This window comes from Lathyrus oleraceus, chromosome 2 (assembly GCF_024323335.1).
Source record: "Lathyrus oleraceus cultivar Zhongwan6 chromosome 2, CAAS_Psat_ZW6_1.0, whole genome shotgun sequence".
Classification (NCBI taxonomy): domain Eukaryota; kingdom Viridiplantae; phylum Streptophyta; class Magnoliopsida; order Fabales; family Fabaceae; genus Lathyrus; species Lathyrus oleraceus.
The window spans coordinates 465,002,248-465,012,500 of record NC_066580.1 but is presented as its reverse complement, the minus strand read 5'-3'; the positions used below and the strand labels follow the sequence as shown (position 1 = coordinate 465,012,500).

At 35.0% G+C, this 10,253-nt stretch overlaps 1 protein-coding gene across 2 annotated transcripts; it reads left to right on the top strand.

Annotated features, from left to right (window-relative positions):
• The first annotated feature begins 4,692 nt into the window (after positions 1-4,692).
• LOC127120416 (uncharacterized) lies at positions 4,693-10,035 on the top strand. 2 transcript variants are annotated; one of them, XM_051050839.1, is made up of 10 exons: positions 4,693-5,145; positions 5,229-5,291; positions 5,539-5,623; positions 6,127-6,195; positions 6,392-6,473; positions 6,693-6,744; positions 8,911-9,023; positions 9,125-9,194; positions 9,477-9,562; positions 9,679-10,035. In XM_051050839.1, the coding sequence occupies exons 1-10, from the start codon at positions 4,795-4,797 to the stop codon at positions 9,719-9,721; spliced, it is 1,014 nt and encodes a 337-aa protein (XP_050906796.1). In that variant the 5' UTR covers positions 4,693-4,794; the 3' UTR covers positions 9,722-10,035. The 2 variants fall into 2 exon arrangements, with proteins under 2 accessions (XP_050906796.1, XP_050906797.1); XM_051050840.1 differs by having other exon boundaries at positions 4,695-5,145; positions 6,395-6,473.
• Positions 10,036-10,253: the final 218 nt, after the last annotated feature.

The following is a 10,253-nucleotide window of genomic DNA, read 5'->3' as shown; positions in this document are numbered from 1 at the left end:
TGAAAACCTACATGGTCACACACAAATTGATAGATTGATGAGAGTGTTTACCTTGAAAATTGGTAAACAACCGTTGATCTTCCAAATTTCTAAATTTGGTTACTTGCAGGATCGACCAGATTGATCATAGGACATGCGCTAATTGTTTTGAAAATGAGTTTTGGTAATAACGAACACTCCTACAGTACGCGTAAAATTAGAGTTTAAAAACTAATAAAAAAGCTAATATGAATTAGAGAAATTGTAAAGGACTTGTGGCAATAACCAACTAACAAAAGTAAATGTTGAAAGCAAGGAAATCTTAAGACTATAAATGACGAAGTAAAAGAAGAGTATTTGGACTGAAGAAGTAAAGAAGTGTATTTCTAGAAGAAAAAAGTAAAGAAAAATTTGTATTGCTTTAAAGTAACTAAGAATGGTGTAAACAAACGTACATTCCGTGATTTACGATTCTTCTTCACACGAGTACTTGGTAAATTTATAGATTTTTGTACACACTTTGACACACACTTTTCTAACACTAAGACCCTATATTTATACTGGATCGAGATAACCGTTTCTAATGGTCCTTCAATCACGTCGAGACACATGACGCCTTGCATGGATGTAACTACCCATTATGCTCCACGTGTACTCTCAACGGTTTTAGATAAGGGCGAAGTTCCCTCCCTTATTTGAATTTTGAATCTTTAATCGAAAACCATCTTCAACCGTTTTTAAGAGATATTTTTAAAGTCTCAACTGCATACTGACCCTTATTACCCTTATCCAGTCGAACCACCCTCATCTGGTCGAATATCACCTCCTGGTCGAAAAACAACTATACATATGATTTCCTTTTTTGGTAATTCTTAACGGGCGTTGATAACATGAAACTATATCACATTTTAAGACTTAATTTAATTAGATTATATTATCATTTACTTTAATTTATCCCATTTTATCAGATATTATGCAGTATTTCTTTTCTATTTACATCAGGTACCCATTTTGAAGCAAAAGTGAAAAAGGGAAGAAAAGGAGGTGTAAAAAGCAATAAAAAGGAAACAAATAACCAAGACCAAGCCCAGCCCAAAAGAAAGAGCACGTTGCCCCTGTGACGGGCGTCACAAGGGTTGTGACGAGCGTCACGCGAAGTAGCCTTGTGACGGACGTCACACATGGTGTGACGAGCGTCACACCAGTCCACTAGCTTTTTGGCGCAAGTTACGCTCTCAGAAGAATGGAAGTAACGTTGAGGACTTCGTGTCCTATTCCCAAGCCGTGTATTTAGCCATGCTGAAGACTCGTAGGGAACGGAATGCAGTTACCAAGGCTATTATAAATAGCCATCTCCTCTCTTTGCCGTAAGGAGAGTTTTTTGCACGCTCAGTTTTGCGGAAGCTCTGCCAAATTTTCCTTTCACGCCTTTGCTTATTTTTCTTCCTTTCCAGCATTGTTCATTTTATTTATTTCTTTTGCAAGCTTTACTTTCTCTTTTCCCTTGCAATTTATCTTTCCCATTTTTAGCTTTTAGATATTTTTTCGCGTAATAGTTTCTACACCGGAAACTACTGTGCAACTTTATACCGGATTTAACCTTACGTTATATTCGAGTTTTATTTCCTTGATTTATTTTACTGCTTAATTGAAGAATCGAAGAACAAATCCTACCGGCTTGTGGTGGAGTGTTCAAGACCATTGTATTACGCATTCAGGTTCTTTAATTGTTATTTAATTTTTAATGTTTTATTCTATTGTTTATTCATATTGCCTGCCTGGAATGAGTCTGTTTATGCATGATATAAATTCTTGTTTATTTAGCATGTCTGGCTAATTTGCCTAGGTATCGGTATGTAAAGTAAGCAGAATAAGGGATCGAGACTGAGTCGGTCTATCTAAACTTAAAATCAAAATCAATCTTTTTATGGTCTCAACTTACAGGTTTAATAACAAGATTTTTTACAAAAGTAAAAGACATAAAGAAGTTAAAATCAATAGAGCGAGAGTTTGAGATTTTAACTGGACAGTGTAAGTTAGGCATTAATTCTAGATCAGGGCGAGAGCAAGTTTTAGAGTTAATTAAATTCTGACCTTTTCCAAAAAGTATTTTTAAAGATTGAATGTGAGGACGAGAGTTAAGCATTTGGATTTAATTATATAACCTAAGTCAACAGAGCGAGAGTTTGAGATAAGGGTGTTTAAAACGGTCAGTATTTTCTTAAAAAGAGTTTCTGCAACTTTATTGTTTTCAAAATATGGTTTTTGACTTAATTATAAGTGACAGCAACATTAATATGAAATCATGGTTTATTCAACAGAGCGAGAGTTTGAGATAGAACCTTTAACCAATAAAGTTAACCGAAACGATTCATTTTAAAACCAAGAAACCGACAAAGACTTGATTCCCTAGTTTTGACGAATTACATACCGATATCCGTTTTATTAATATTTAATCTAGACATTAGTTTAGCTCTTAGTTTTTCCCCAAACAATCAAACATCTTCACCTTAGATTTACGTAGTAACTTTAGATAACGGTATATCGATTCATAAGTCCCTGTGGGATCGATATCTTTTAAAACTACGCGATAGAACTGTGCACTTGCAGTTTGTATCCCATTCTCGACTCACCCAGTCGAGCGATCAGGCGTCGAAAATATGAGCTAACAGAGAGATAGAGTAAATAAGAAACACCGTAAGGTACGATGCACTTAAGTGAATTGTGGAATATCGTAAGATACAATGCACTTAAGTAGAATATGAAATATGGTAAGGTACCACACACTTAAGTGATTTTTTTAGTATACCATAAGATATGGGCCACCTACACTTAAGTGGACTTTTTAGCTTACAGCCCACACAAGTGGTTCTATAAATAGAACCCTTATGCAGAAGTATTTCATTAGATGAAATTTTCTCTCTCTCTCTCTCTCTCTCTCTCTCTCTCTCTCAACCTTCATTCGTAGCAGCTAGCACTGAGACTAGAGGAATACGTTCGTGTGGACTGAGTAGAGGCGTCGTCACCATTCAACGTCCGTGATCACTCCTTAGATATGCATCAAAGGTTTCAATCGCCACAAGAGGTAACGATTTCTATCATTGATCATGCCCATTCGTAAGGATCACCAAAGGAGAAAATTTTAATTTCTGTTGCATTTTGGATCGCCATTCTCCTTCATGGACAAGTTGGAAATGTTTTATGACCCTGACAACACTCAAGGCATTCATGATGTGGCGTCTCTTCCTCCGATCACCGCATTTGCTTTGGCCCTTGCTACAGTTTCGGCTGCTGAGATTTCTACTTCTGCACCCAAGGTATATCAACTTGTGGATGTTGTGGCCACTTTGACTATGACAAATTCATCCACATTTCCAACTTCAGTGAAGAGGACCCGGGAAGAAACTCAACTTGTTATATGAAAATTATTTATATATATTTTTAATATATTTTAAGGATACTTTTATTTCATTTTTATATTTAAATAAGTAAATTAGTTTTTTAATATATGAATTTTATTTTTTATTCATAATTTATATATATTATCATCATTTAATGTATTAGTTATAACTTTAGTGATTATTAAAATGAAATTCATTTTTTATTTTTTATTTTTTGAATTAAAGTTAAAAGAATGAAGAGTTTAATGAAAAAATACGGGTAATGCTAACTTATGTCCAAGGGGCACAAGTTAAAAACTAAACATAGAAATAAGAGATTAATTGTTATGCACTGTCAGTGTAAATTTTTTTACACTGTCAATACATCACAATCATCCGTTTGTGTTACTTTTTAAGTGATTAAAATAAAAGTCAAATATTTTAAATAAATCAATGGTTGTGATTAATTGACAGTGTAAAAGATCTTTACATAGTCAGTATATATCAATTAAATTCTAGAAATAATATCTTGTAAATTATACACTGATTTTAATACAAATATATAATTAAATTTTTTATTGATTTTTCAATACAAATTATCTATAAGTAGGTTTCTTAACTTATGCCCCTAGGGGAGGGACACAAGTTAATATTATCCAAAAAAAAATATAACTATTTCAATTTTTGTGATATTTTTTATTTGAAATTTTTTGTAAGATAGCCACATCAGCTTCCAATTAGAATTTTGTAATGCGAATCTTAAATTTATATTAAATAGATGATATAGTATGTTAATTTATTTTTTAATATCATTCATTAGTTTAACTTAATCTATTTATTTTAATTATTTTAACAATCATTTTTATTTTGTAATACTACTTTTTAATTTACATCAAATATATTGTTTTATAATGTTTTATAATATTAATAAAAAATATAATTTATAATTTGGAAATTTAAATTCAATTTAAATAAAATCACATGAAATTCAATCAGATAGAATCATAGGTTTTTAAATAATCATCTAAAATTGAATAGAAATGCAAATAAATTTACCTTTAAGTAAAAAAAAAATCATTTTAAAATTGATTCAAACCAAAAAGGAACACCTCTACACTATAGTGGTTTTGTTAGATATAAATAAGTTTGGTCCGAAAATAAATCTGATATGAAGAGGTGAACTAGCAACAAGTGAGTGTGAACAGCATACCCGTTGTACAAACTGATGTAATTGGTCCAGTCCACCTCAATCAACAAACATAACCAAAAAAGTTACTATTATTTCGAAAACGAAAAAAAAAAAAGTACTATTGAAGTTTTCAATTAAAATAAAAAAAAAGCAATTCAAAATTTGACAAAAACAAAACAAAAAAATCGAAATCGAAATCAAGATTCTAGGGCTTGTGCTGTGACTCCGAGGTGCAATCGAACTTCAATGGACGACATGGCAGCCTACTACGCTCAGAACCAACCGCCGAATCTCCTAACTTATCAGTATTATCCACCGCCGCCGCCTCCTCCTCATCAACCCATGGCGGTGATACCACCGCCCCCTGGTGCTCCACTACCGCCGCCGCCGCACCACCACCACCTTCCGCCACAGTACCACCCGCAACAACCCGTCTATGGTTCTTACGTTCCTCCTCTATCTTCATCCAACGATGTTCGCACTCTCTTCATCGCTGGTCTTCCCGAAGATGTTAAGCCCCGCGAAATCTACAATCTCTTCCGAGAATTTCCCGGTTACGAGTCATCGCATCTTAGAAGTCCCAACAATTCATCGCAGGTACAATCTTGATCGCGTAAAACATGTTATTGTGGATTGTTTCTTTGCTTTGTTTTCTGATTTTTTTTGGTGTTGTGTGACAGGCGTTTGCTTTTGCTGTTTTTTCGAATCAGCAATCTGCAATCATGGCATTGCATGCTCTTAATGTGAGGATATTATGTGTTATTTTTATGTGGCATCAATGCATTTATGATTAAACAGCTATTTGGATTCTTGAGTATGTCCGTGTCTAATAACAACACCGGCCCTTGTGATTATATTTAATTTATTCATTTTTTCATAATGACACTGCCTCATACATTTAGGGACCAAAGTGTCTGTTTACTCATGAATATATTGGTCATTCAGTTTATCTATATGAATATTGAAGTTTTTGGTTGATGTGGTTTGTAGGGGATGGTCTTTGATCTTGAAAAGGGTTCCACTCTATATATTGATCTGGCTAAATCGAACTCTAGAGCTAAACGTGCAAGGATAGGTGTGTGTTTTTATTTCTTTATTTTGCCATTCAGAGTAGAACTACTTTTGATATATAAACATTGATAAGTTTTGTGAGTTTGGTTAAATGTAGAAAGAAAGTTTCAATTCTCTTAAGATTAAGCGTGAGTTTGAATGAGTGTTTGATAAAGGTGAATTAGAATGAAATTGATGTTGAAGTTGTTTTAATTACAATTGAGTTTCAAGTCAAGTGGGTTTGTCTCACTTCTCAACTCAACTCAAAAGCTACCTTTTCTCACTTGTTGTATTCAAACTTTTCCGTTTTCACTTAAATCACATTTGGCAGGGAGCCTAATCAATTTTGAATTTTATAGATTGTATAATATCACTAAAATAACTTGACTAATGTGCAACATGATTAAGTGTAGCATAAAATGCTTCACATTCAATTAGGCACATAGTAAGTTGATTTTAATCTCATTTTATTTCAAAAGCTTCCAAATAAATTTGGTGCGATTGATTTCCATTTTGATTGACAACCAGATGATGAGAGAGCTGGCTCAGATAAGAAAGCTCGAGGATCAGCACCTTCATGGCCAACTCCTGATTCTGGTAAGTTGATTCTAGATAAATGCATAGGTCTTCTCTATGTATGTGTCTTGTATGGTTTTTTTCCCTTTACTTTTGTATTCTTTTGCTCAGTTCAATGTCTAACATCTTTTTTGGAGACCAGTTAAGTATTGATCACATAATAGACACTTTTATGTTTGAGCTCACATTACACGTGTTTTGCACTCTTCGGCACTAGCAGGTGTTAGCAGCATTCACATGCCTGGAATGGGTAATCCTGCTTTCAACACGAACATGATTGGTTATCCACCTGCACAAAGGTCATCTGCACTACTTAATCACAGCTTTATTATATGGAAGTGATTGCTTCTAGCTCAGATAAAGCACAATTTTCAATTTTTGAAGTTTTTTGAGATTCAGTTGTCGAACTCTTCTCCACTAGAAGAAAACCAAATGTTTGAATTATCAATTACATTTTTAGGGTAGCTATTTCCTTTGTATTTCATGCTATATTGTCTAATATATATTTTTGGTTATAGTCATGGAAATGCTGACGGGTTTGCTCTTCATGACAGTCTATTTCCACATCTGGTTAGTTTTATAAAGCACTCAATGTATTTGATTTCTGCATCACCTTAAATTTATTTTTCCACTATTATATGATTCAAATGGTTATATATCATGCTAAAAAAGCAGTGTTGTTGATTTGAACATGTCTCCCCCACTTGTTGTGGTTATTGATGAATTCAAAAGCTTGTTTTTGCCTGCCCTTTTTGTTGGTTTTGCAATTTTATGAGGCATGGGAAGTCCACCTACTTTTTTCATTATATATAGCAGTTTCTTCCCCGAACAACTATTTAGAGTCATATTCCATTTTGCTCCCTTTTCCACGGTTAATAGTATTCACCCAATGGTTTCACCAGTTTGACTCTCTTGACCGCTAATTTGGGTTGTCAAGATCGCATGGACTTTGCTCATAGGATTGAATAATTTTGTAATTCTTGCTATCCTTCTAGACCCCAACTGTACAAAGGATTGTTAGCCCCGGCATGTAGGTCTTGTAAAACCTGCTTACGGTAGAGTCATGCATTCTGACCCTTTCCTAGATTCCTTCATGGTAGGACCTTGTAAGTTGCTCTCTAGATGTACCAGTTAGTTATACTCTTCTTTTTCTTTTTCCGATAGAATCTTCTGTTCACTCATATTTTATCTCTCCTCCAATCCTTGGTTAAATCTCCATTTTGATTATCTTGCTGCCAGTGTTATGAAATAGCGGCGCCATGGCCGCTATGGCGGATATAGATGGAGGTTTTTGGGCTCGCCGCAATGGTAAATATCGACCCATATTGCGGGTTTTTCCGCTATAATCTGCTATCATGACGCTGCAAAGTGGCTGGTATGGCAGAAATTTTGACTCTGCCATGGACTGTCATCCGCCATAGACAACACTGCTTGCTGTTAACATAGAAATGATCTGATTATTACTGTGTTCTGGTTTGGAGAGGAAGATGGTAAGCTGGAGTATAGGGCATTGTTTCTATTCTGGGGCTCATTGATCTCCTAAAGGACTCGGTTGGTGCCACTTGAGCTAAGGCTCTTTGGTGGAGACTTTAAGTCAATTTATACAACTTTTAATATGACATCAACCACCATATCAAGTCTTTTCCTACCAGGTCGCTACATGGACCAAATGATATCTCATTCGATTTGTCATGTATTTGGTTAAAAGATAGAGCACTTATTTCTAAATTTCTCAATGATTTGACCTATATTTTTTTCTGTTCTTGTTCTATTTTTAACTTCTACTTTCACCCATTCTAAACCTCCTTCATGATACACCTTCGATGTCTCAACCCATACCACTGGACTACACCTTCAGAGACACGTTCTTTAGTTAATTGATTAGGCTGTTCAATATTATTTATGATTACTTCAATCTATACCGCACTCTTTAACATCTGCCAATCAATCATTTGTCGTTAATAAAATAAAATGTAGGTCTGATCATTCTTTGTTGTTAACAAGAATTGAACTCTGAACCTCCTTCGTGATACACCCCACCTTCAACGTCTCAACCCATACCACTGGACGACACCTTTAGAGACACATTCTTTACTTAATTGATTAGTCTGTTTAGTATTATTATGATTACAATTGACATGATATTACGATATGGATACCTGAGTGTAGGGTTGGCAAATGGGCATGCCCGCCCCATTTAGGTCCGCCCTGCAAAAGCGCGCAAAAAAATGGGGTGGGGCGGGGCGGTCATAGTTGAGGATGTGGGCCTAAATCCTAGGCCCGCCCCGCAAAAAAGTGAGGGCGGGGCGGGGATAGCCCGTGGACACTGCACTTTTTAAGCCTAAAAATACAAAAGTTTATATAGATGCTCATGCCCGCAAAAGTCCGCGAAGAAAACGGGGCGGGGCGGACACATTAGAGGGTGAGAGCCTAAACCCTTACCCTCCCCGCACTAAAGTGCGGGCAAAACGGACATGCCCAACGGGCCGGACCTGATTTGCCACCCCTACCTGATTGTAATATTTTCTTCAATCTATACTGCATTCTGTAACATCCACCAATCAATCATTTATCGTGAATAAAATAACATGCAGGTCTGATCATTCTTATGCATTGCTTATATCAGTTGTTTCTAATGTTTGTATGGCCATGTACATTCATGCCTATTTTTTTCTCATGTTCGACAAATTTGAGACCATCATTTTAGAAGTTGCATTTCGAATTTTGTTTTGACAGAAAAAGTGTTCAACTCCTTACATTCCAACAAATACAATCCCATGCGCGACTTTATTTGTAGCTAATCTGGGGCCAACTTGTAATGAACAAGAGCTAAATCAAGTATTTTGCAGGTCAGTGTATGAGAATCATGTGAAGTACTTTGTTGTTTCTTTAGTTCTGTATAAGCTGAAGTTGTTTTTGACTTTCTTACATTACTTGCATCTTCCAACAGGTTCCCTGGATTTCTGAAACTGAAGATGCAAAGCACATATGGGGCTCCTGTTTCATTTGTAGATTTCAAGGTTTCTCTTTTTTTGCCTTTTAATTTTGTGCTACATATTTCATAATTGTGTAAATACTAGTTTATCTCTCAGCATGTTACTTTCGGTTTCAACTTTAAATGGATTCCCTCGGAATTCTGTATCTGCATGCAAAGTCGTTAGATTTTAAAAATGCATATTAAATTATGTGCAATCAAGTGTTCATATGTTTGGATTTTTGGCCTATTCTATTGGTTGCCATATTTGATTTGCATGATTAAAATTGAGTGTTTTACTCAGTTTGACTGCTAACCCCACATGCAGGATGTTGAGACTGCAACCGCCGCCTTAAACAGTCTGCAAGGCACCATTCTTTATTCCTCAGCGGCTGGCGAAGGAATGCGTTTAGAGTATCCTTTGGCTACCAGCATATTGTTTTCTTTATCGGGTTTTAGTTTATTTCTATTTGGCGGGTTGCATTGTTTTTTTACTTCATGTTTATGGTATTTTCTTAATAAGAATTTAGATATGCCAAATCGCGGATGGGTATGCGGAGGAAGACGAAGTAAATTATGTGCTAGGAAATGGAAAAGAAAAAATCAAAAGGAAAAGTTAACAATGGAGAAGTCACTCTAGTCTCTATTTGCTGCATTATATATTTTTTTATTTCTAGGTGCAATAGAATGGAAGCTGCTGAGTGGAATTGTTCAAGACTTAATTTTCAGTTTCTATTTCAGATTTAAATTCTTGTATTTGTCTATGTATTTGAGAGTTCCCTTTGTAAATTTCGTATAGAAGCTATTTTTAAATTTTGGTGGGTTATCAAGATTAATACAAGTTGTGTATTTTAAAATTTGTTAGTATTATATTTATTTTTGTATTATATTGTAGTTAAAGTTTATGATAAAATTTTATAGGTTATGGCGGAGATAGTTATGTGACGTTTTTGAGAGTTACGAAGGAAGACACCATCATAGCTGTTACCTTTAAACCCAATTTGTGTTTGGAGGAGTCAGTTTGTGAGAGTTATGAAGGAAGACTAGAATCAATAATGATGATAACTTGATATTTTGTCAAATGTTATTCATTAACTTGGTGGGT